At 43.2% G+C, this 27,374-nt stretch overlaps 2 protein-coding genes across 2 annotated transcripts in view; both read left to right on the forward strand.

The window, feature by feature from the left end:
* CAPN5 (calpain 5) overlaps positions 1 to 27,374 on the forward strand; it is a 176,651-nt gene that overhangs the window by 87,174 nt on the left and 62,103 nt on the right. Inside the window, exon 3 of the mRNA XM_089676752.1 lies at positions 5,410 to 5,541. Coding sequence (XP_089532878.1) covers positions 5,410 to 5,541 — 132 coding nt within the window. The remainder of the gene's footprint in view (positions 1 to 5,409; positions 5,542 to 27,374) is intronic.
* On the forward strand, positions 18,076 to 20,003 carry OMP (olfactory marker protein). Its single transcript, XM_089676753.1, has one exon. It carries the CDS (start codon positions 18,149 to 18,151, stop codon positions 18,623 to 18,625), a length of 477 nt encoding a protein of 158 aa, XP_089532879.1. The 5' UTR covers positions 18,076 to 18,148; the 3' UTR covers positions 18,626 to 20,003.

Raw genomic sequence — 27,374 nt, forward strand, 5'->3', positions numbered from 1 at the left:
CATTTTCTCTGAGTAGCCAGAATTTGTAAAGTGGAGCTACATGGCATTTAAGCACCACAAACCAGAAATGCTATGTGATTCATTTTTAATATTCAAAGCAAACTCATCCATCTATGCATGTCTCCATGTCCTGCTGTGGCCATCTTAAGTAAGGGCAGATGATTCATGTAGCATTTACTACTTGGAATCCATCTGGCCGTAGCTCAGTCATACATGTAGGAGGGTGTGCTCACTTGAGAGAGCCCCTCCTGAAGACTCTTGGGATGTATGACATTCTTTTGGCCTATCCCAGAATCCAGGAAGTAACTGAAGAAATGTAAAAAAACAAAAAAGTTTAAAACAAGAAAATATAATATACTTTCCTATCTATTTACTATTAAATAGGGAACCATTCCCTTTGTTTACAGTGCTATGGTAGAGTTGGTGGAGGAGGGACAGGTTGCCATAGCAACGGGGCGGGAACTTCCACTGCAGCCGCCATTGTTATCAATGGTGTATTTAGGTTTTGTGCTGCCCTGGGCAACACATAAATCAGCGCCCCCCCCCCGCAGAGGGAGCCTGACACCAAGGAATCCCCTCCCCTGCAGTTAGAGCCTGATACCAAGGAACACCCCCTCCCACAGAGAGAGCCTGACACCAAGGATCGTCCTCCCCCCGCAGATAGAGCCTGATACCAAGGAACAACCCCCCCCCCCCCACAGAGAGAGCCTGACACCAAGGAACACCCCCTCCCACAGAGAGAGCCTGACACCAAGGAACACCCCCCCCCCCCACAGAGAGAGCCTGACACCAAGGAACACCCCCCCCCCCACAGAGAGAGCTTGACACCAAGGAACCCCCCCCCCCCCCCCCGCAGAGGGAGCCTGACACCAAGGAATCCCCTCCCCTGCAGTTAGAGCCTGATACCAAGGAACACCCCCTCCCACAGAGAGAGCCTGACACCAAGGATCCCCCTCCCCCCGCAGATAGAGCCTGATACCAAGGAACAACCCCCCCCCCCACAGAGAGAGCCTGACACCAAGGATTACCCCCCCCCCCCCCGCAGAGGCAGCCTGACACCAAGGAACCGCCCCCCCCCCCCCACAGATAGAGCCTGACACCAAGGAACCGCCCCCTGCAGATAGAGCCTGGCATACACCAACACCCCTGCCTCCCCCCCTTCACCTGAGAGGGCCTTCCACTACCACCCCCCATACGCCGACCTCTGATCCCTTCCCCTGTGGAGAGAAGGAAAGACACTGATCTACACAACTCTGGACATCCCCGGGAATGAGAGTCGGGGCTCTGCATACACCATCACGCAGCCTGCAGCCTCTCTCAGATCCCACTTGGTTCCCATGCCACGTGTGTCCCTTCTTACAGGAGGCAGCGCTGCCCCCCTGAAAAATGCCGCCCTAGGCAAATGCCTTGTTTGCCTTGTGGTAATTACACCCCTGATTGTTATGGAAACCTGTTCTAAACAAATTGTGCCGCACAGTGTCCTTGCTGCGCAGGTGCGAGATCCAGAGGTGCATGCTGGGATAGCTAGCAACACTGAATCCAGGAAGTATACAGTAGCGGGCTTCAGATGCCCACATCCATCATGGAACTTGCCTGCTTCCGAAATCTATGTAAGATCATTTATTTTATTTTTATTTTATTACAGGTACTTATATAGAGCCATCAATTTACGCAGCGCTTTACATATATATTGTACATTCACATCAGTCCCTAACCCTCAAGGGGCGTACAATCTAAGGTCCCTAACTCACATTCATACATACACATACTAGGGACAATTTAGACAGGATCCAATTAACCTACCAGCATGTATTTGGAGAGTGGGAGGAAACCGGAGTACCCGGAGGAAACCCACACAGGCACAGGGAGAACATGCAAACTCCAGGCAGGTGGTGCCATGGTTGGGATATGAACCAATGACCCTAGTACTGCCAGGCAGAAGTGCTAACCATTTAGCCACTGTGCTGCCATTTAGATTTATTACATAAGGAGCATAATATCATACTTGGCAGCAATTTGATATTACAGTGCAGATTGTAATATTTACGGGGGAGCTGTATTAAAAAAACATTTATGGGGACTGGAACTGTTTTAACACATATTTGCATCATGTATCAAACCACTATCATTGCAGCACAGTGGCTAAATGGTTAGCACTTCTGCCTGGCAGTACTTGGCTCGTTGGTTCGAATCCCAACCACGACACCACCTGCCTGGAGTTAGCATGTTCTCCCTGTGACTGTGTGGGTTTCTTCCGGGTACACCGGTTTCCTCCAACATTCCAAAGACATGCTGGTAGGTAATTGGCTCCTGTCTAAATTGTCCCTAGTATGTGTATGTATGAATGTGAGTTAGGGACCTTAGATTGTACACCCCTTGAGGGTTAGGGACTGATGTGAATGTACAATATATATGTAAAGCGCTGCGTACATTGATGGCGCTATATAAGTATCTTTAAATAAATAAATTGTATTAAATCGTTAATGCTGCTAAAAGGTGGGGGAGGTGACTGACAATTTGGTGAAAGAGACAGAGGCGGAGGTAAAGGTGATACCTTTGGGCTTGGCAACTTAGTAAAAGAAATGCATCTGAAGGTAGGTGCGGGGCACTGTACACAAGTTGTTTTTGTAGATAATATAAGATGTTTGGTTGGTCTTGGTTCAGTGGCCTTCAACAAAGCAGGGGTTTGCTTTCCTTTCAGGATCAACATTTCCTATGGGACACTATATTCAAAATAGTCCCACAAATGGGAGCCATTGATTGCAAACAAGATTTGTTAATTTGCAAACACAAACAAATGAATTCAAGACCTTGTTGCAAAAATGAAGCCCTTGGCGCCGGCACCTCCTGGCCATTTAAGGGTTTCAGAAGCCGGGAGGCGGGGCGGGGTTTTAGGGTCATGTGACCGCTGTGATTCGCTATCACATGATTGGGAAAGGTACTGATCGAAAGAGGAGCGCGTAGGGCGCGCGCTCTCAGCACATATGTTTTTCATAATTGCACGCAAATGTGTGGCCACTCGGCGTCAAGGCCCAGACGCCAGGAGGCCGCACATTTATGTGCGGTCAGCGCCAAGAGGTTAATATATCCCAATGAAAGTCTTAGGCTGGCCATACATTATAAAATTATCTTCCAATTTTCTGCCTAATTTCCTTTAGATTTACCTTCAACTATGTAGTGCAAGGGCCTGCCTAATTGGATACAACTGAAAGTGTTGTTTAGGTTTGTCCTCCTATTATATGGTTTTTGGTAAATCTAAACCAAAAATCTCCAGATAATTGTATAATGTATGGCCAGCCTTAGGAGCACAACTAAATTGTAGACAACAAAATCCTAATTAACAAGAATTCAACTACAGGTGAGTCCAATTATTCATTAAACTGATGTCCAGCAGACACTTGATTTAAAAAAAGGGTTACTTAAAGCAGAGCTCCACCCAAAAGGGGAAGTTCCACTTTAAAGACAGCTCCCCCACTCCCCACTGAGGATTGGCAACTTTGGGGGGCGGGGAGGAGCGGGTACCCCGATTTGACAGGTACGCGCTCCCATTTCCGGTCTGATCACCTAGGCGATCGGTAAAAGGTGGGTGTCTTCCCTCCCTCCCTCCTAGTCTTTAGCGGCACATGACAGGTCCCAGAAGACTACAGGACCTTTCGTGAAGCGCAGTGCTACTCGCGCATGTGCAGTGGGTACCCGGCTGTGAAGCCGCAAGCTATCGCAGCCAGGTGCCCACACTGAAGATGCCGGCCTCTTGGAATTTAGGACGGCCGGTAAAACGGGCTACGGAGGACATGCCGCGGGACCGAGGGACAGGTAAGTGGCTGTTTTTTAAAAGTTAGCAGCTACAGTTTTTGTAGCTGCTGACTTTTATTTTTTGACAGGTTATTGGAACTCCGCTTTAACAAAGAAAACCCCTTCCCGTTTCATGCTGTCAGCAATGGCACCACATGGAAGAGAAATGTCACAAGGCCTGAGAAAAAAAAAATATTTATTATTATTATTATTACACAGTATTTATATAGCGCCAACAGTTCGCTCAGCGCTGTACATTACAATGGGAGACAGTACAATAACAATACAATGCAATACACGAGGGGTTTGAGGGCCCTGCTCCTTGGAGCTTACAATCTAGGAGGGAGGGGATAGTGGTACAGGAGGAAAAGCTGTGGGGGGTGGAGTGGTAGGAAGAGTGGAGGAGATCGGCAGTTAGCAGAGGGTGGGGTAGGCTTCCCTGAAGAGGTGGGTTTTTAGGGTGCGCCTAAAGGTGAGGAGAGTAGGTGATAATCTGATGGATTGGGGTAGGGAGTTCCAGAGGATGGGTGATGCCCTGGAGAAGTCCTGGAGGCGGGCATGGGAGGAGGAGATCAGGGAACTGGAGAGAAGGAGGTCTTGTGAGGAGCGGAGAGTGCGTTTTGGGTGATATTTGGATATTAGGTCGGTGATGTAGTTTGGGGCAGAATTTGTACGTCAGTGTTAGGATTTTGAATTTGATCCGTTGCGCAATCGGAAGCCAGGAGGGACTGGCAGAGGGGGGAGGTGGATGAGTCTGGCTGCCGTATTCAGGATCGACTGAAGTGGGGATAGCCTGTGGTGAAGCAGGCCAGTGAGGAGGGAGTTGCAGTAATGGAGTCGTGATATGATGAGGGAGTGGATGAGCTGCTTAGTAGTTTATACAAGAAAGGTGAAGGCTACAAGAAGACCAGCAAAAAAATGTAACAAAGGTGGAACTGCAACCATCTCGCAGATATGTCCAGGCCGTCCACGGAAGTTAACACCTCAATAGGAGCGTCTTCTGATGAGAAGGGCTGAAGAAAGTCACCATGCAACTTCACTGCAGTTAGCTAAAGAAGTAGAAAGCCAAAAGCTCATTTATTCACTGTAAATTCAAACTACAATGAAAATGAGTAGGTACTGTATATATTTAATGATTTTAAAGGCAAAAGGAAGCCAGTGGTTTACTACATAGATCAATGATGGGAATACAATAATTCTCAACTCGTTTCATGGAGAGCTAAAGGTAAAATTCACAAACATACAAAGCTAGTATAGACAAACATCAGAAGAAAAAAAAAAACACTAATTTTGGAGCTTCATGTACTTTGTGTATCAAACCAGTCATTGTATAAAATGCTTTGATCTGGTAGAGGGGCTGCAAAAGATCAACGGGATGATATTTGTCATCCTAGGCCAACCTGAAGGTGTTGTTGTAATGATAATAAATGGTGTGGCATCTATAATGAATTAAAAATAATTAACATTATTTTATGTTTTCCTGCTTCTTTGAAAAATGAATCCAAAAAACACATTTCAGTAACCAGTATATCTGAAACACTGGGACATTTGTCACGCTTTTGCTGTTTGTGGAAGATTCCCACTGCTCATCTCGTTCCTCTTGTTCTCTCTCTGTAGGAGTTCTGCAGTGACCCCCACCTCTTCGTGGATGGCATCAGCTCTCACGACTTACATCAGGGACAGGTTGGGAACTGCTGGTTTGTGGCGGCCTGCTCCTCGCTGGCTTCTCGTGAGGTCTTGTGGCAGAAGGTAAGGAGTTCAGGCTGTTCACCATGTCTAAAGAACTGATGTTCTTACCTGGTGTATCCAGGGGTCATTCCTTCTATAAAGACCCTGGGGTTGATGAAACCTGGACAAGAAGATAAGCACAAAATTAGAGTCAGTGTCCTTGTCAACCAATCAGCTTTCACATTTCTTTTTATGGAAAAATTAAACAAGCATTCTGATTGGTCAACAGCTCCAATTTGCTTCTCATTTTATATTTTTTGTTTTTAACACATCAGTCTCTTGTGTTTAATAATATAATTATTTAATGTGTATTTTACCAAGTTTTGGGGGAGTTTTCCTATGAAGAATTTTTTTGTGTTCTGCGTTTGTTACTAGATGTGTAGGAATTGGTTCCAAAGTCTTTACGTCTGGAGGAAAAGAAATTGAATCTCCAAACACGGAAAGGTTTCTTCACAGTGAGAGCTGTGAAAATGTGGAATAGACTCCCTCAAGAGTTGGTTCTGGCCAGTTCAGTGGATTGCTTTAAAAAAGTCCTGGATTCTTTCTTAGATACACAGAATATAACTGGATACTAACATTTATAGGTACAGTTGATCCAGGGAATATCCAATTGCCTTTTGGGGGATCAGGAAGGAAATGTTTTCCCCTGCAGGAGCAAATTGGATCATGCTTTGTTTGTTTTTTTTTGCCTTCCTCTGGATCAACTGTGGGTATAGGATTATAACTTTTTTTTTTTTTTTACTGGATGGACTTTTGTCTTTTTTTTAGCCAGACTAACCACGTAACTATGTCTTGCCTCAGGTGGCCCCTTTAACTAAGGGCCAGTTTACTGCCCTTCAGACTTTGGGGGGGCCAGACTGTGGCCAGTGGGAGAAGAACATATCCTGGCATCAGTGGGAGTAAACAATGTTTCATCATTGGTATTAATGGGAGATCGTGCCCCATCACTGGTATCAATGGAAGGAATAGTTTCCCATTGTTGATGTCGGTGGGAGGAATAGTGCCCCATCATTGGTATCAGTAGGAGGAATAGTGCCCCATCATTGGTATCAGTAGGAGGAATAGTGCCCCATCATTGGTATCAGTAGGAGGAATAGTGCCCTATCATTGGTGTCAGTAGGAGGAATAGTGCCCTATCATTGGTTTCAGTGGGAAGAATAATGCCCATTATTGGTGTCAGTGGAAGGAATAGTTCCCCACCATTGGTGTCAGTGGGAGGAATAGTGCCCCATCATTGGTATCAGTAGGAGGAATAGTGCCCCATCATTGGTATCAGTAGGAGGAATAGTGCCCCATCATTGGTGTCAGTAGAAGGAATAGTGCCCCATCATTGGTGTCAGTGGGAGGAATATTGCCCCATCATTGGTGTCAGTGGGAGGAATAGTGCCCTATCATTGGTGTCAGTGGGAGGAATAATGCCCCATTACTGTTATCAGTGTAAGGAATAGTACCCCATGATTGGTGTGTCAGTTGGAGAAATAATGCCCCATTATCGGTGTTAGTGGAAGGAATAGTGCCCCAATATTGGTGTTAGTGGAAGGAATAGTGTCCCATTGTTGGTGTCAGTGGAAGGAATAGTGCCCCATTGTTGGTGTCATTGGCGGGAACAATGCCCCACTGTTGCTGGTGGTGGGGGCAATAATGCCCCAAGGGCCGGATAAACACAAGCGAAGGGCCGCAGTTTGGAAACCACTGTTCTATACAGTTGTAATTTGGTGCTCATGCACTATTGATATATATTTTTGATTTTAAAGAGTATTGATTGACACTCGGGTTTTATGGTCAGCCGGATGTTTGCTGATACATCTATTTTTGTTTCAGTTTATTGGTTTTTGATATATTATATATTTTCTGTTATTGGCTTTTTGATATTTACACACTTAGCAGCGTGCACTGCACACACATTTTTTTCCAGGACTATGTATAGTGTTTGTATTGGAAAACTTGGTGAACAGGATAACTGTTTTTTTGTTTTTTTTTTTGGTAGGCAAGACAGCTCACAGATTTGTATTGCAAATCTCTATTTAGACTTGTCAACCTGTATATTTTAATAAACATTTCCTGCAAATATTGTTACTGTACACTGTCACACCCCCAGCTATACATGGAGTTGGGACTGGCTCGGATATCTTATTTTCAGCTGTAGCTGTCTTATCCTCTCCCATGGGATCACACACACGTAGGTCAGAAGAGTCTATAGAGGACTCATTAGGTTTGGTTTCCGTCTACAGTTGCCTAGAGGCGTTGTGGTCCCCACTGACTCCCCGGAGAGCAGAATTCATTGTTTATTTCCAGTGTGTAGTTCGTACAGCAAATTACATGGCAAACACAGCGTAATATTTACTTACTTTTTTCTCTGTTTTCATAAAATACAAGGAGGTAGGTTTAATTCCATCACAGAGGCACTATCGGGTGTAAACTTGTACCATAACTCTGAAAACAATAAAAATGTATTGTGAAATTACATGAGATGTGCGTTTATGTACAGCCCTGGCCAAAAGTTTTGAGAATGACACAAATATTAATTTTCACAAAGTCTGCTGCTTCAGTGTTTTTAGATCTTTTTGTCAGATGTTACTATGGTATACTGAAGAATAATTACAAGCATTCCATAGGTGTCAAAGGCTTTTATTGACAAGCGCATTGTTTATGCAAAGAATCAATATTTGCATTGTTGACCCTTCTTTTTCAAGACCTCTGCAATTTGCCCAGGGCATGCTGTCAATCAACTTCCGGGCCACATCCTGACTGATGGCAGCCCATTCTTGCATAATCAATGCTTGGAGTTTATCAGAATTTTTTGGGGGTTTTTTTGTTCACCTGCCTCTTGAGGATTGATCACAAGTTCTCAATGGGATCAAGGCCTGGGGATTTTCCTGGCCATAGGCCCAAAATTTCAATGTTTTGTTCCCCAAGCCACTTAGTTATCACTTTTGCCTTATGTCAAGGTGCTCCATCATGTTGGAAAAGGCATTGTTCAACACCAAACTGTTCTTGGAGGATTGGGAAAAGTTGCTCTTGGAGGATGTTATTGTACCATTTTTTTTTATTTATGGATGTGTTTAGGCAAAATTGTGAGCAAGCCCTCTCCCTTGGCTGAAATCAACCCCACACATGAATGGTCTCAGGATGCTTTACTGTTGGCATGACACAGAACTGATGGTCGTGCTCACCTTTTCTTCTCCGGACAAGATTTTTTCCGGATGCCCCTAACAATTGGAAAGGGGATTCTTCAGAGAAGATGACTTTACCCCAGTCCTCAGCAGTCCAATCCCTGTACCTTTTGCTGAATATCAGTCTGTCCCTGATGTTTTTGCTGGAGAGAAGTGGCTTCTTTGCTGCCCTTCTTGACACCGGGCCACCCTCCAAAAGTCTTTGTCTCACTGTGCGTGCAGATGCCCTCACATCTGCCTGCTGCCATTCCGGAGCAAGCTCTGCACTGGTGATGCCCCGATCCCTCAGCTGAATCAACTTTAGGAGACGGTCCTGGTGCTCGCTGGACTTTCTTTGGCGTCCTAAAGCCTTCTTCACAACAATTGAACCGCTCTCCTTGAAGTCCTTGATGAAACAATAAATGGTTGATTTAGGTGCAATCTCAGTAGCAGCAATATCCTTGCCTGTGAATCCCTTTTTGTGCAAAGCAATGGTGACTGCACGTGTTTCCTTCAAGGTAAATTAATATTTGTCATTCTCAAAACCTTTGACTGGGGCTGTAGATTGGAGACATACCAACTGAAAGCTAAGAAAAGGATTACAGTGGGAGCATATACCCTGGAAGTTGAAGATGTGGAATGGGATGGTCTGTGTAAAGCCTGTTTGGGTTGTAAGCAGGAAGGTGGGGCAGGTGGAACGTTACTCCATGTTTTCCATTACCTCATTGGGCGCAAAGTTTGGGTCACACAAGAGGATTGCTCCCTTTGTGGGTTCTTCTGAGCTATGCTAGGCACCTGTAAAGATCACTCTACTTTACACATGGAGTACATTTTCATCAATGCCCTGGGACAAGGCTTAGGCTGCTGTGGGCGAATACTCAACCTTAAGGCGGGCCTCCACTCTTAGAGATGAATGTACACCATGTACACTTGCACAATAACTGTCCTCCAGTTAACTCTTGGGCTCCCATGCAAATGGACACCTTCACTGTTGACTTTCAAGGAGGGACATGCTGACATGCTGAGCCTTGTCCACATCCACCTGTCCAGCGTTTTGCAGTACCTCGTTCGGTAGCAGAAAGAGGCCCCACTGTGCACCTAGCATGGGCTCCGTACATGCACTTGACTGAGCTCTTGAGCTTCCGTACCTCTTTACAGGATGGGGGCCCCTGATATGGGAGACAGAGTGCTGGCAGAAGGAAGGCAGACAACATCTCTTTTGCTGCTGGAGGCCATCCCACCTGCAACACATACATGCCAATGACAGGCTGCTTGACTGACTGTTAGCTTCCGTTACCCTTGGTAACCACTTGCTGTACTGCACCAGGATGACTCTTTAAGTGCTATCTTCATACCCAAGTGTGCCTAGTGACCAAAGCTGTGAACTAAGTGTAAAATGTGCCGGTTACTTACATTGCTACATTGCACTCCTTTAAAATTTTTAGATCTGGCAGAAAGCAAAGTTTCAACATTTTACTTAGAAAAGGGCCAGAAACATAACATGCAAGAACAGTCCCTACATCCCTAAGCCATAATTCTTTTCCCTACATCCCTAAACCATAACTCAGGCTTGTGTGCTGCCCCAACATACCTGCAAAAGGTAAAGTTTATCAGTGGTAAGTCCATTGGTATCGCAGAGTCCTGTAGATGGTGTCTTTGGGGTGAACCTAAGGCTCCGGTGGCTTACTACATTACGATGAGTTCCAAGATGGCAGAAAGGTGTAACGCCATTCTCTTGCCGACCAAGGATTCATGGAAAGAGCATCAGGCTCCGGACCGTTGTTCCTGGCAGAAGCAGCAGCTGAGGATTACGTTTTGCTGACTGAACCAGTCTGTGCAGAGCCCTCACGATTTTTATAACAGCACAGGGAGAGAAGCAGAGACCAGTAGAAAGTGCAGGAAAGTGGTTAAACCCTTCCCTCCCAGCTGGGTAAGCAGCTGTCTTACTACCCCACATTTCAACCTGTTTACAGGGTGGCGTTGTCAATATGGACTATTTTAATCACCATTGTCCTCCTTCCTGTCCAAGATGAGTACCATTTGTGTCACCTGGCTTTCTGTCCCTCTTCCCTATTGCACAGACATAAATGCACTTTTGGGGAACCCAGTAATTCATCTTTCTTTTGGTAAAATGTTTTGGTTGACCAAGGGGAAATCAAGAGTCCGCGCAGTTAAATCAACTTTTTCTTTAACTTTTTTTATTGACAAATATACTTTATGAGAAAAAATGGCGAACCTAACAAAAAGCTCACACACACACACACACACACACACACACACACTTGGGTTTTTATATCCTGTGGACAGAAATGTTCTCGGGTGCTAGCCAAACCTGTGGAATAAATCCTCATAATCTTGGAATACAGTCTTATGCCTACCCTAGAGATGCTAGGGGTTCAGCCCAGTTTGTCAATGGGGAGTTATTGCACAGCCAGTGCTGCGGAAAATTTTGGGTCCATGGATCTAAACTTTGATATTTTGCTATCACTAGTAGGTAAGTAAACCTACTAGTGGAGTGTCCTTGGTAAGGTTGGGAAGCTAAATAAGGTTTTTTTTGCTAAACGTGTAGGTATCCTTTTGCACAATTCCTTTTCGCTTCCTAGTAAATTTAGCTATCTGTTGTCATTTATTGGCTAAAACCACCCAAAACTGATTTGGTAGTGGGCGAGACTTTCTTCACTTACCTGCTTTAGGATTTTCTGAGGTTCAGGACTTTGCACCCCATTTATGTTTAAAGGCAGCCTTACAACTCCTACATCTTTCATGCTATGAAATTAGAGAAGAAACTATCGGGGAGCATTAGACCCACTTGGGTATGCACAATGTTGGGAAAAGCTGGGAACTCAGGGTCTGGAGTGCTGATCTCCTAGGATGTCAGAAATATAAGCAGCTGATGGCTGAGCCAAACTGCTGGAACTCAACCCAAATTCAAAATATTACTTTTCAATACTTTTGAATGGCCTGACCCATAAATATTCATCTTCAGAAGGAGATGATCTCTGTTGCCATTTTGTAATTCGTTTTTGTAATTAGATTATACGGGAAGTTTAAGATCTATTCTTATAAAAACAGTAATATGACCTCAGTAAATTAGATTAATGTCACAATATATTAATCTCTTTTGTAGCTTCCTGGAGTAATTCCATGGTCAAGGGTATTCCTCTAATGAGCTACAGAGTCACAAAGGACCTCCTGACTCACAATCTATTTTATAGGGAAATATCTTTGTCTGTACTACCACACAGGTACCTGTCCAAGCTTAAAGTGGAACTTCACTCTCAATCAACATTCCATTCTGAATTGGTATATACAGTGGGGAAAAGAAGTATTTGATCCCCTGCAGCTTTTGTACATTTGCCCTCTTACAAAGAAATGAAGGGTCTATAATTTTTATCATCGGTGTAGTTTAAATGTCAGAGAAAGAATATCAACCAAAAACTAGAAACAACACACGATACAAATGTTATAAATGGAGTTGCAGTTCAGTGAGTAAAATAAGTATTTTGATCCCCAAGCAAAACATGACTTAGCACTTGGTGGAGGAACCCTTGTTGGCAAGCACAGAGGTAAGACGTTCCTTGTAGTTGGGTACCAGGTTTGCACACATTTCAGGAGGCATTTTGGTCCACTCCTCTTTACAGATCTTCTCTAAATCCTTAAGGTTTCTTGGCTGTCGCTTGGCAACTGGAAGTTTCAGCTCCCTCCATAAATTTTCCATAGGATTAAGGTCTGCAGGCTGGCTAGGCCACTCATTAACCTTAATGTGCTTCTTCTTGAGCCACTCCTTTGTTGGCTTGGTGGTATATTTTGGGTCATTGTCATGCTGGAAGATCCTTCCATGACCCATCTTCTGTGTTTTAGCTGAGGGAAGAAGGTTCTCCATCAAAGATTTTACAATACATGGTCCAGTCCATTGGTCCCTCAATGCGGCAAAGTCAGCCTGTACCTTTAGCAGAGAAACAACCCCAAAGCATAACATTTCCACCTCCGTGCTTGACTGTAGGGATGGTGTTCCTAGGGTCATAGCATTTGTCTTCCTCCAAACATGGCGAGTTGAGTTAATGCCAAAGAGCTCAATTTCTGGTCTCATCTGACCACAGCACTTTCTCCCAATCCCTTTCTGAAGCATTTAGATGTTCATTGGCAAACTTCAGGCGGGGCTGTACATGTGCCTTCTTGAGGAGGGAGACCTTGTGGGCGCTGAAGGATTTCAATCCATGGCGGCTTTTTGTGTTACCAATGATTTGCTTGGTGACTGGTGGTCCCAACTGCCTTGAGATCATTCACAAACTCCTCCCGTGTATTTCTGGGTTGATCCCTCACTTTTCTCATGATCATCCTTACCCCATGAGCCAAAATCTTGCATAGAGCCCCAGACCGAGGGCAATTGATGGTTATTTCGTATTTCTTCCAACTGTTGTCTCCTTCTCACAAAGCTTCATGCTGATGGTCTTGTGGCCCATTCCAGCCTTGTGCAGATCTACAATCTTGTACCTGATGTCCTTTTGATAGCTCTTTGGTCTTGCCCATGGTGGTGAGGTTTGAATGGAAGAAAAAGATTCTGTGGACAGGTGTCTTTTATACACATAATGAGTTGTCGTTAGGAGCACCTTCTTACATTGACAGGACTAATCTGTGTACCACATGAGCACACAGTCAGTCTGTTGGAGCCAGAATTATGGTTGGTTTATCAACTACAAGGAACGTCTTACCTCTGTGCTTGCCAACAAGGGTTCCTCCACCAAGTGCTAAGTCATGTTTTGCTTGGGGATCAAATACTTATTTTACTCACTGAACAGCAACTCCATTTATAACATTTGTATCATGTGTTTTTTCTGGATTTTGGTTGATATTCTGTCTCTATCATTTAAACTACATCTATGATAAAAATTTATAGACCCTTCATTTCTTTGTAAGCAGGCTAACATACAAAATCTGCAGGGGATCAAGTACTTATTTTCCCCACTGTAGATAGGAAAGTATATCATATTTACTTTTTTTTTTTCCTAACATTTTTTAGTTACTTCCTGGTTTCCATGCCTAGGGAAATGATTTAAAACATTCCCAGGAGTCTTCAGGGCAGGAGAAGGGTTTTCCCAGCTAAGCACAACCTCCTGCCTGCATGCCTGAGCTAAAGGCAGATGGATTCCAGGAAGTAACTGCTGCATGAATCACTTGCCCTTACTCAAGATGGCCACAACCGTAAGTGCTAGGCGGTGTTTTTCTAAGGGATTTCTCAGCATGGAGCATGGGTGGATGGGGGTGTTGGTTTGAATATTAAAAATGAATTAAGCACAGTGGCTAAATGGTTAGCACTTCCCCCTGGCAGTACTAGGTTCCTTGGTTCGAATCACAACCATGGCACCACCTGACTGGAGTTTGCATGTTCTTCCTGTGTGGGTTTACTCCGGGAACTCACATTCACACCCACACTCCAAAGACATGCTGGTAGGTAAATTGGCCCTAGTATGTGTATGTACGTGAGTTGGGAACTTTAGATTGTACGCCCCTTGAGGGTCAGGGACTGATGTGAATGTAATATATGTATGTAAAGAGCTGTGTAAATTGACGGCACTATAGAAGTACCTCTTATAAATAAATAGTGCTTTTGGTTTGTGGTGCTTGGATACAGTGTAGTTCCATTTTAAAGAGTATACAAATCCAACATTCCATATTCCTGATATGTGCCTGCTGTACCATGTATTTGAATGAAAGAGTATCTTGTTCTTTACACTGCTTCCTTTTGTGTGAATGCCATGGTGTTCCTGCCAGTCCCTCTGCTTTCCCTTTAAAAACTGACCACACTAGTCAGGAGAACATACCGTGGACAGTACTCTAGCTAAGCTGGGAATTCAGCCTGCTCTCCTCCAATGATCAGACTTGTCCAGAACCTCCCCACCCCCCTGCAAAGCCAATCACTGGGAAGATCAGTGTGCTGCTGTTTTCTCCTCCGCTTGCTCTTATGCAGCAGAGAACAAAGGCTATGTGATCATTTATAAAAAAAATGGGGAAAAAAGTGTTTATAATGATTTTATATCTATGCACAAATGCTTAGCCTTTCATTTCTATGACTTGAACATCAAGGACATCACTAATGACTGGCTGTGGAAGCATTGCTTTTAATATTTAGGCATGTGGTAATAAACCAACCAATCAAAATTCACTTTAATGACAAGGACAAGATGGATTTTGATTGATTGCTATTGGTCCACCCTTTGCACTTATAGCACAACTTTACTTTCTCAATCAGCATAAAATATTTTTAATTCTTATGCTGCAGGCCATAGTTTACAGATAGGAAGATATATTATATTTACTTTTTTTTTTTTTGTTAAGAATTCTTCAGGTACTTCCTGGTTTCTAGCCTAGGCCAAAATGATGTCATACATTCCAGGAGTCTTCCTGAATTTCTTTCTTTCATCTGGAGGAGGGGTTTTCTCCGCTAAGCACACCCACCTTCCTGCATTCCTAATCTAAGGGCAGATGGATTCCAGGATGTAAATATTACATGAGTCATCTGCCCCTACTCAAGATCAGTGTTTCTCAACCTTTTTTCAATCAAGACACCATTTGAAATGATGGACAGTCCCAAGGCACCCTTTGAAATTATGGACAGTCCCTAGGCACCCTTTAAAATTATGGACAGTCCCAAGGCACCCTTTAAAATGATGGACAGTCCCAAGGCACCCTTTAAAATTATGGACAGTCCCTAGGCACCCTTTAAAATTATGGACAGTCCCAAGGCACCCTTTAAAATTATGGACAGTCGAAAGGCACCCCATTCTAAAATGTGAAAAAACTATTCCAATAGTTTTATATAACGCAGCAACATCCACACATGTAGGACACCCAACATTAGAGGTTATTTATTCTTCCGAATCAAATACACGTTTGCACACTGGTGCTGACTAGTATTCCAATGTTTCTCTTCTCCCTCAGGGGAGAGGCAGGGGAGGGTCAAACAAGGATGCCGTGCAGGCAACCAACATCCATAATGTCATATATGTGCACAATGAAAACGTGTGGCTTTGTGTAACTAGAAGGTAGTCTTCTTACATCTGCTGGCTTGTATACAAGTTTTGTGCAATTTTTAGACATTTTGCCAAGGCACCCCTGAAGAAACCTCAAGGCACCCCAAGGTGCATGGGCACCCTGGTTGAGAAAGGCTGCTAAAGATGGCTGCAGTTAGAAATCCTAGGATTGTGGTTCAAAGTGATTTCTCATCAAAATAGATGGGTGAGGTTGCTTTGAATATTAACGCATTTTCAATTTGTGGTGATCAGATAAGTTGTACTTTAACAGCAGCAAGGCCTTGCATTGATTAATTAACCCTTTCAAGTGTTTCTGAATTCTGGATACCACTGTCCCTAACTATTATGCTGACCATACGCATAACAATTTTCAGGCCATTTCAACAAACTTTTATTCTCCAATACAATTAGAAGTGTTTGTTAGAGCAAAGCCAACCAACCATTAACAAAGTTGGTCAATTGGCAAACTTAAGTCAATTTTATGGAAATCCATTAAACCCTCTCAGATGGAAAGCAATCAAACTTTCCATTGGGATTTCTTCAGCTGTATTGCCAATTGGTCAATCAAAATGATACATTCTTCATTTTTTTTAGATTTTCAGAGTTTTTCTAATTTTAATGAAAGATTGTGGCAAAATGGAATTGAATGTTTGTATGGCCAGCTTTTGTGACAGGTGATTGCACAAAAGCAGCACTTCTGAAAACGAACTTTCTTTTACTAAATAGGGCTGGGGTTGTATGTGATTGAGTAAATCAGGGAAAAACAATCTGTTCTAATTTTGACTTAAAAAAATAAGATCTACACTAGCCTTTCTCAACCAGGGTGCCCAGGCACCCTGGGGTACCTTGAGGTTTCTTCAGGGGTGCCTTGGCAAAATGTCTAAAAATTGTCCAAAACTTGTATACAAGCCAGCGGGTTGAACAAACCTGACTTTTAGTTACACAAAGCCACAGGTTTTCATTGTGCACCATTACGACCTTCTAGCCACCAGCTTCCTAACAACCAATGACATCAGTTGATAAGGAGGATATCAGCTGCCTGCAGAGCATCCTAGTTTGACCCTCCCCTGCCCTTCTCCATCAGTCCTCGGGTCACATTAGCTCAGTGATGGATAAAACTGAGGGAGAAGAGAAACACTGGAATACTAGTCAGTACCAATGTGCAAAAGTGTATTTGCTTTGAAAGAATAAATCACCTCTAATGTTGGGTATCCTACATGTGTGGATGTTGCTGCGTTATATACAACTATTAGAATCGTTTTTCAAATTTTAGAATGGGGTGCCTCAAGACTGTCCATAATTTTAAAGGGTGCCTCGGGACTGTCCATAATTTTAAAGGGTGCCTTGGGACTGTCCATAATTTCAAATGGTGTCTTGAGTGAAAAAAGGTTGAGAAACTCTAATCTTGAGTAGGGGCAGATGACTCATGTAATATTTACATCCTGGAATCCATCTGCCCTTAGATTAGGAATGCAGGAAGGTGGGTGTGCTTAGCGGAGAAAACCCCTCCTCCAGATGAAAGAAAGGGACTGTCCATAATTTTATGGGGTGCCTTGACTGAAAAAAGGTTGAGAAACACTGACCTACACTGTTGGCAACAATGCACACCAAGCCCTTCAAAGCTGCCTTCATCAATACTATTACAAATTATACTTACCTTGTATCTAGGTATCTTCTAGGTAGTCTTGTGACGTGATGGATCCTTCCTCTTTTTTTCCAGCATCAGTGGTGGGTTTTCCTTACTGTTGGCTAAAACCGCATTCGTATAGTAGTATCCAGCAGTACACTGTTAGGCCAGGATGGAATCAAGACACATCCCCAAGTAGGTTTCATTAACAGACTGGGCTTGCAGGAAGGGGTTGGGCTCTAAAGGTGAGTATCGTATCAAAAGCTTCAATTTTTAATTGATGACAAGTTTGACAATGTAACTTTTTTTCTTTCTAAAAGTGGAGTTCACCTTTAACAAGCTGAGATGCCAACTTTTGGAACCTGAATGAATCATGGTCACAATTGAACAACACTAATCTGTGGTTATAAGGGGACATACCTTTGGTCTAGTTAATATCATAGGAGCAGAATTCATAGTCGTTCTTCTAGAGAACCTTGATCAAGCTTGCAGAGATGTACAGTAAAGGCATCTTATTAACTGTACTATTACAGTTTCTTTTCTCCTGGCAGAGTTTCTAAGGTAACCTACGCCATTACTGAGTTCCCTCTAGATGTGTTTACATAAGCTATTACGTGGTGCTTAAGCCCTAAATTAGGCAAGAGAGCATCCGCAAATAGTCCCCAAGGAGGCCTTGCTTCAATGGAGAGGGTTGCTTAGCACTGGAGCGAGAGAGGAAGGTGAAGAGGAGAGATGCAGGTAACCACAACCTTAGTTCATTACTGGTTTGTACAACGAGAAGACCTCTTGAAGAGTTCTCTTTGAAAAGACTGAAGACAATGGCTTCAGAGATTTCAGACATTGAGCTCCCTTTCGCTGAAGACACGGCACTTACCAAGTGCATGCGTATACGTGCCCACAGCCTCCAGCAAAAGAACGCCAAGCCCCAAGATGGCGAAAGATTATTGAAAGCAAACGAATATATCTACCGCCTGGATTTCATCAAGCAGAAACTTCGATTTATATGTTGGAAGGTCCATCTTAAATCACCCGGCAAGGTGGTCATCACGGGGACCTCTCAACACTGGACACCAGACCTCACCCCCCTCATGACCCGCCAGCTACTTGACCCATCGGCCATCTTCTGGATGAAACCAGGACAGGATGAGGTTGAATGCAATGAGGCAGATGTCCAAGAATTTGGAGAAAGGTTGTGTGAGCTAGCCAAAATTCGAAAGGTCATGTTCTTCGTCCTCACCTTCTTAGATGGAGCAGAACCCTCCAATATTGAATGTTCTATTGCTTTTAAAGCCTGAAAAGACTCATGTTTTGGTTCTATACGAAGGCTAGAGAAGAACTGTTATATGGTTGGTTGACTATTAAGTTCTACATTTTTTTTTATTTGGTGTAATCTCTTTAATTTCAACAATATTTTTTATTATCGAATTCTTAGTCAGTAAAGAATAATTCAACTTAGTAACTACTTTAGGATGTGTTCAAGCTAAAGTGGCCATGCAATCATTGCGCATCACAGTCACCATGATGCGATTTGCTCTAAGACAATAGTTGGGTTATAGTTTCATTAGGGCCACATATATCTGTGTACAGATCCAAGTTAAAAAAAAAAAAATCTAAAATAGTTTGAGCCAATGCTGTGAAATATGTTTTCTGTAAAGTTCAAGAGTTTGCCTAAATTTGCCATTTCAAATATTTTTACTTTCAGAACAACCCGATTTTTCCATCTGTGTAAAGTCATAAATGTTACATTATTGGGTTTATTTTTCAATAGATTTGTTATTTTATGTGTGTTTCATATCTGATTCTTTAGTGACCTAAGCCTACGTGAAAGAGGAAACAAATGTTTAATTGTTCATTTAGGTGTATGTAAACTAATTTGCTCTCTATTGGTATTTAAATATACCGTAAAAAATGTTTTAGCTATTTATTAGATGCAAAATTAAGAAAAAAAAAAACTTGATCCTAACAGATTTTTTTTTTTTTTGAGCTGATAACTTCCTGTGCTCTCTGCTGTTTATCAGTTATATTCCCATAGCTCTTTGTAGACTACAGAACACCTCCCTCTGTTATGGGGAAGTGAAGAGGAATGTTCTGTAGTTCTGTCCAAGGGTGGCAACGCATCTCCTCCATGGGTTAGGTACAGTCAATGAGTGTTGTCACCCTAGAACAGGAAGTGTATTTGTGGAAGGTCACCAGGTAAAAATAGAGACCATGAAAAAAAAAATGCAGCTGCCATCAAGTTAATGTAATGTATCACATTTTTGTTCTCGGGTTTAGATACACCTTGATGTTCTGCTGTATCACACAAAGTAAATGTATTTTCCAGACCTTAAATAACTGAATTTATTATGCATTTATTGTGTTTATAGTATAAGTGTTCCACTTGTGTGCAAACCGATACTGACGAATCGAAGTTTCAGGATTGCATGTCATTTCATCCTCTTAAATTGGTGGTTCTCACTTCATGTTATCATTTATTTCCAATTGGCGAGTTCCTTTTGATCAACATTGTTTGACAGTTTACCTGTTTGCTGTGAAGTTGTTGTTTTTATGTTTTTTTGTTTTTTTTTTAATGTCTGCCACATCTGTACTCTGTTATAATGGGTAAAATGTATCTGCCTTCTCTAAATTATATATAAACTTGTCCCATGGTTTAATAAAGAGCTTTACATTTTCTCTCGTTTTTTCATTTAGTATTTTTTCTTTTTCATCTGTTCAGTTCTGTCTTTAGAACAGACCAGGCAAGCCTTCTTCACCCCCGGTTCACATCTATGCGGCCATGCGGGCCACGTTTTGCACGGGCATGAGAGCCCATTCATTTGAATGGACTCCCGTGCCCATGATACGCAGGGAAAGAAGTCCCTGCACTACTTTGGAAAACGCAGCCCACACAGGAACCTCGGTTCCCAGTATGGTTGAGTTTTCCAGTGCGGGCGACGTGCCATTAGAACTAATGGCAGCCGCCCACGGGTCAGCAATTCTCTGTGCGGGTGGTGCGGTTGCACGGATTTTCGTGCGGACCCGCAGCGGCACCACCCACACAGATGTGAACCGACAGTAATTGTTACTAGTGTTATTTTGTTATAATTGTAATCATAGCTAGTTTTAGGTCTTATGTACACGTGACCTGCCCTAAACATTTAGCTCTCCTAGCAGCAGAAAAACGCATGTAAACGCGTTACTGTGTTTTGCTGCGTTTAGCGATTCGATGTTTATTCTTTTGATTGGCCACAGTATTCTCAATTGACATAAACACCCAAGTGCTAAACATGGCTAGCATTTAGACGCATTTGCACATTTTTGTCGCTTTTAGGCCTCATGTACTCATGAACTCACCTAGTCATTAAACTCTCCTGGCAGCAGAAGAATGCTAAACGTGGCAAAAACGCATGTAGACATGGTACTGCGTTTAGCGCTGGGATGTTTATTCATTTGATTGGCCAGAGTATTCTACATTGACAAGCGCTAAACGCGGCTAGCGTTTAGCTGCCTTTACATGCGTTTTTGCTGCATTTACTTTTTTGGCCAAAACATTCCTCTCCTGAACACGATTATTCTACATTTAGAAGAGGAAGGTTTAAATGCCCCTAAACTCTGTTGTTCCTAAACTCTGGTAAAAGCCTATGTGTACATGGACACATAGGCTTTTATTGGGCAGCACAGTGGCTAAATGGTTTAGCACTTCCACCTGGCAGTACTAGGGTCGTTGGTTCAAATCCCAACCACGGCACCACCTGCCTGGAGTTTGCAAGTTCTACCTGTGCCTGAATGGGTTTTTTCCAGGTACTCCGGTTTCCTCCCACACTCCAAAGACATGCTGGTAGGTGAATTGGCTCCTGTCTAAATTGGCCCTAGTAGGTGTATGTATGAATGTGAGTTAGGGACCTTAGATTGTACACCCCTTGAGGGTTAGGGACTGATGTGAATGTACAATATATATGTAAAGCACTGCGTAAATTGATGGTGCTATATAAGTACCTGAAATAAATAAATAATGTTGAGTTCAGGGGCTTTGGCAAAAAAAAAGCCAAAATCTCCTAAACCCACGTTTAGCATCAGCAATGTGCAGGGGGCCTTAGGCGTTTTTGCAGCTGCATCTAAGGATGTCAGGCGTTTTTTTGTTTTTTTTTCCCTGCCTCTAAACTCTCCTGCATGTTAGCCTATGTGTCCATGCATACATAGGCTTTTAGCAGCATTTAGTGGCACGAGCTTTTAGAGGCAACAAAAAAAGAACCTCACTACCAAGTGTGTTGGTTTTGGCAGAAAAAATTATTAACGCTGCTAAACGTTAGGTGCATTTAGCACTTGAGAGTTTATTCATTATCATAGCCAGAATAAATATTTATTCTGCTCAATGAAATTAATTAACATCCAAGCTCTTGACGCCTGTAAACACGTCTAAAAGCTTGTAAAAGCTTTAGCCCTCATGCACACTTGATGTGTTTACAGCGGCTGTTTTTAGCATTTGATGTTTTTTTCTACAGTCAATAAACTCCCCAGCATGTTATCCTATGTGTCCATGCACATGTAGACTGTAATCAATGTTTTTTGGCTGGGATGTTTTTTGGCTTAAAAAAAAAAACCCCAGGACTAGTGGGTTTCTAGAGTTTTTCAGCTGTAAAAATGCTCTAATGCTGCAAAATGCGGTAAATCGCTGTAAAATGCAGCAAACCGGCGTTTTTGGATATTTTTTTAACCAAAAAAGTTTATTTTAGTAAAAAAAAAGCTAAAAATTCTAAAAAATGCAAATGCGGAAAAACGCCGCTAAGCGCTAATTAAAAAATGCTAAAAAGAGCTGAAAAACTCCCGTTTTTTTTTTTTAACGTGACTTAACACAGCTAACATTACCAGCGTTATCAAAATGTCAAGTGTGCATGAGGACTTAGACACTTTTACAAGCGTCAGGCTTTTTTTTTCTGACAAAACGCTGCTGCCAGGAGGAAAGGCTTCTAGGAAAGTTTGCAAAACGTCCTGTGTGCATGAGCCCTTAAAACAGAGTTCCTCTCATGCTGTCAAAAAATAAAAGTCAGCAGCTACAAAAACTGTAGCTGCTGACTGTTAAAAAAACACACACTCACCTGTCCCTCGGTCCCGTGGTGTGTCCCCTGCAGGCCGTTTTACCGATCGTCTTCTCTCCCTGGGGCCGGCATCTTCAGTGCGGGCACCCGGCTGCGACAGCTTGCGGCATCACCCGCTGCACATGTGCGAGTAGCGCTGCGCTTCCTGAATGGTCCTGTAGTCTTCTGGGACCAGTCACGTGTCCCAAAAGACTGGGAGGAAGGAAGGGAGGACACCTTCCACTTCCGATCGCCTAGGCAATTGGAGCGAAAATGGGAGCGGTTACCTGTCAAATTCGAGTACCCGCTCCCCCCGCCCCCCCAAGGGTGCCAGTCCTTAATGGGGAGCGGGGGAGCAGTCTTTAAAGAGGAACTTCCCCTTCTGGGTGGAGCTCCACTTTAAGCTGTTCTTCAGTATGAAAAAAAAATGAATGGCCTACAAATACTGTAGATGCTGACTTTTTTATTAAAATACTAACCTGTCCTGGATTCCAGCACCATCCTCAGCAGGGCTGGTTCCTTGCCTGTCCTTGAGACCCCGGCTGGCATGTTTAGTGTGGGAAGCTGGTTGTGGTTCCTTGTGGCTGCACAGCCGGCTTCCCACTGTGCATGCCAGCGAAAGTGGAAGCTGGTACAACAGATAACTAGGTACCCGCTCCCAAAAAGAAAAAAAAAGGGGGGGGGTGAGCAGAACTTCCCTTTTAGAGCGCAGTTTTGTTTTAAGCTGGCCATACACAGCTGGAATTTCAACCAGTTCCTGGTAAATCAGACAGAATTCGAGCTGAGAGTTGCCCTGTTGACATCCTTTGGCTCCACAAAACTCACTTTAAAAGCTGTTTGGAAATACATCGACCAGCAACTGCACCGTATCAGATATAACTACCATTTGGGTATTCTGGCAGCTGCGGCTGTATGAATAAATAGTTGCTGTTAAGCATGGATAGAGAAATCCACACTAAGCAGAGGTGGCTGTCAGAATACCTGAACAGTGCAGGGGCGGACTGACCATTTGGAAACTCGGGCACTGCCCGAGGGCCCAGGGTCAATAGGGGGCCCCATGAGATGCCCCTGGTACCTTTTTCATAGGCTTTTTTGAGTTTGGGCAAGGACACAGGGGCCCCATGATCCCCTATTGCCCGGGGACCCCATGAGTTGTCAGTCCGCCCCTGGAACAGTGGCAACAGATATCATCCGGTAGAATGGTGCCGACGGGGTTCATCTGATGGTGCTGTCTGGCTCATCTGAAACCAGATACGGTTTGCCCAGTGTGCAGCCAGTTCATCAAGAATTTAATTTTAAATATGATTAGGATAAATAAACATTTCTGTTAGGTTATTATTTTTGTCTGTGACCAGATTGGGAAGATTTTCCATCACTTTCTGTCCCTGTGACACCAGGACGGGAAATTGAATGCATAGCTCTAACCCCTTGCTTGAGTTACTAAAAAAAAATATATTTTTTACCTATTGGAGAGCTTTCTCATCATCTTCTGGCCTGACAGTAAGTGATGGTAAAACTCGCCAACAGAGATACAGATAGCAATAAAAATCTTACAGAAGCTCCATCCTTCCCTGCATTATTTGGGTACAATGTAGGGGGGTACATTGTTGGCCCCAACAATACTAGAGGGATCACCAGTAGGAGGAATGAGGGCCTGATTCCTCCATATAGATCTTCTAATTATCACTGGAGGGGTCACAAGCAGGAGAAAGGAGGTTCTGATTCCTCTATATAGATCTTTAGTTATCACTAGAAGGGTCACCAGCAGGAGGAAGGAGGTCCTGATTCCTTTATAGAGATCTGTAGTTATCACTACAGGGGTCACCAGCAGGAGGAAGGAGGTCCTGATTCCTCTATAAAGATCTTTAGTTATCACCTAAAGGGTCACCAGCAGGAGGAAGGAGGTCCTGATTCCTTTATAGAGATCTGTAGTTATTACTAGAGGGGTCACCAGCAGAAGGAAGGAGATCCTGATTCCCCTATATAGATTTTTAGTTATCACTAGAAGGGTTACCAGTAGGAGGAAGGAGGTTCTGATTCCTCTAAATAGATTTTTAGTTATTGCTAGAGGAATCATCAGCAGTAGGAAGGAGGTCCTGATTCCTCTATATAGATCTTTAGTTATCACTAGAGGGGTCACCAGCAGGGGAAGGAGGTCCTGATTCCTTTATAGAGATCTGTAGTTATTACTAGAGGGGTCACCAGCAGAAGGAAGGAGGTCCTGATTCCCCTATATAGATTTTTAGTTATCACTAGAAGGGTTACCAGTAGGAGGAAGGAGGTCCTGATTCCCCTATATAGATTTTTAGTTATCACTAGAAGGGTTACCGGTAGGAGGAAGGAGGTTCTGATTCCTCTATATAGATTTTTAGTTATTGCTAGAGGAATCATCAGCAGTAGGAAGGAGGTCCTGATTCCTCTATATAGATCTTTAGTTATCACTAGAGGGGTCACCAGCAGGGGAAGGAGGTCCTGATTCCTTTATAGAGATCTGTAGTTATTACTATAGGGGTCACCAGCAGAAGGAAGGAGGTCCTGATACCCCTATATAGATTTTTAGTTATTACTAGAGGGGTCACCAGCAGGAGGAAGGAGGTCCTGATTCCTCTATATAGATTTTTAGTTATTGCTAGAGTAATCACCAGCAGGATGATGGAGGTCCTGATTCCTCTAATATCAGGGGTCTCCAAACTTTCAAAACAAAGGGCCAGTTTAGTGCCCTTCAAATTTCAGGGGTGCTGGACTGAGGCTAGTGGGAGTAAACAAAATTGCCTTGGTATTAAGTTTAAGAAAATCACCACAGCTCTTACCTGGGAGTAAACAATGTCATAGGCTTATTGTTCAGTGGGGATTAATTGTGCCCCATCATTGGTATTAGTTGAAGGAATAGTGCTCCATCATTGGTATTATTGGGAGGAATAATGCCCCATTGTTGGTGTCAGTGGGAGGAATAGTGCCCATCATTGGTATTAGTGGGAGGAATAGTGACCCATCATTAGTGTCAATGGGAAGAATGGTGTCCCATCATTGCTGTCAGTGAGAGGATTGGTGCCTCATCATTTCTGTCAGTGGGAGGAATGGTGCCCCATCATTGGTGTCAGTGGGAGGAATGGTGCCCCATCATTGGTGCCAGTAGTAGGAATGGTGCCCCATCATTGGTGTCAGTGGGTGGAATGGTGCCCCATCATTGGTGTCAGTGGGTGGAATGGTGCCCCATCATTGGTGTCAGTGGGTGGAATGGTGCCCCATCATTGGTGTTAGTGGGAGGAATGGTGCCCCATCATTGGTGCCAGTAGTAGGAATGGTGCCCCATCATTGGTGTCAGTGGGTGGAATGGTGCCCCATCATTGATATTGGTGAGAGGAATGATGCACCATTGTTGGTGTCAGTGGGAGGAATAGTTCCCATTCTCTGGTTTCAGTGGTTGGGACAGTTCCCAGTCTTTGGTGTCAGTTGAAGGAATAGTGCCTTGTATCAGTAGAAAGAATAGTGCTTCAAGGGCTGGACAAAGGCGAGCAAAGGGCCACATCCGGCCCGTGGGCCACAGTTTGAAGGCCCTGCTCGGTATAGATCTTTAGTTAAACCTCATTTACTATACTGTGTCTAGTTCTGGAGACCTCACTTACAAAAGGATATTGATAAGATAGACTTTTCACTATTTTTGTTGTCCATCTCTGGACTTTTTCTAAGGGATAAAACGTATCAGGAGAAGACTGCAGAAATTTAATAAATACAGTCTTGAGAAAAGAAAAGAGGAACATGACTGAAACCTTTAAGTCCTCATGCACACTGGACATTTTTACAGCGGCTGTTTTTGGCTTTTGAGGTTTTTTTCTACAGCCAGTGAACTTCCCAGCATGCTATCCTATGTGTCCATGCACACATACTATAGCCCCTTCCCGCCCGGCCTATGGCCGAATGGCGGCCGGCAAAAACACTCACTGTTCCTAGTGGATGCCACATGGCGTCCTTTCGGGCATGCGCAGTTTGCGCGCCTGCAGAGCCGCACAGCAGCGTGAGCTGTCACCAGCCGTGTACCTTGGACACAGCTGATGACAGATCTGAGTAACAGCCCCATTGCCGGTACCATGTGACCTGCTGTGACCAATTACAGCAGGTCACATGACAGTTGTATACAATGGATGGCTTCATTCATGCCATCCATTGTATACTAGTGTGTCTATCTGTGAATGGTCACAGTGATCACATGCACAAGATGGGCCAATCACAGCCCAGCTGTGTCATGTGATTATCCGTGGCCAAATCACAGCTAAGCACAAAAAAAAAAAACCCTGAATGAATCGATGTCATTCAGGTAAATGCTTGCTTATAGCAAAGTAATTCTTTGCTATAAGCAAATTGTGTAAAAAAAAAAAAATAAAAAATACTGATCACTTTCCCAAAGTAGTACAATGTTACTATAGTAACATTGTACTACATTGGTCGTAGTGAAATATGAAAAAAAAATCTTAAAAAAAGAAAAAAAAAGTAATAAAAAATTAAAAATAATAAAAAAATTAAAATAAAATTATATTTTTTTTTTCATACCGTCACCTGACTGCCATGCCAGTTATATGATGTACTGCACTGGTGACAGTATGTAAAAAAAAAAATAGTAAAAATAATTTTTTTCATTTTCCGAAAAATTATGACAAAAAAATACAACTTCAATAAACTCGCCATGCCTCTTATGAAGTACGTCGGACTGTCTACTCTGCAAAAAGGGGTCATTTGGGGGATATCTGTACTGTTCTGACATTCTTGGACCTCAAGAAATGAGATCGGCTGTCAGTACTTCAGGATTGATCAATATTCAGATCTATACCATAGTTTGTGAACTCTAAAACTTTCCTACAAACTAAAAAATACATCTTAATTTGGGTTATTTTCACCAAAGACATGTAGCAGAATACATCTCGGTCTAAATTTATGAAGAACAATTATTTATTTACAAACTTTTATAACAGAAACAAAGAAAAACGTGTTTTTT

This window comes from Staurois parvus, unplaced genomic scaffold, assembly GCF_062004578.1.
Source record: "Staurois parvus isolate SC_StPar_1 unplaced genomic scaffold, SC_StPar_1.0 ptg000173l, whole genome shotgun sequence".
Lineage (NCBI taxonomy): Eukaryota > Metazoa > Chordata > Amphibia > Anura > Ranidae > Staurois > Staurois parvus.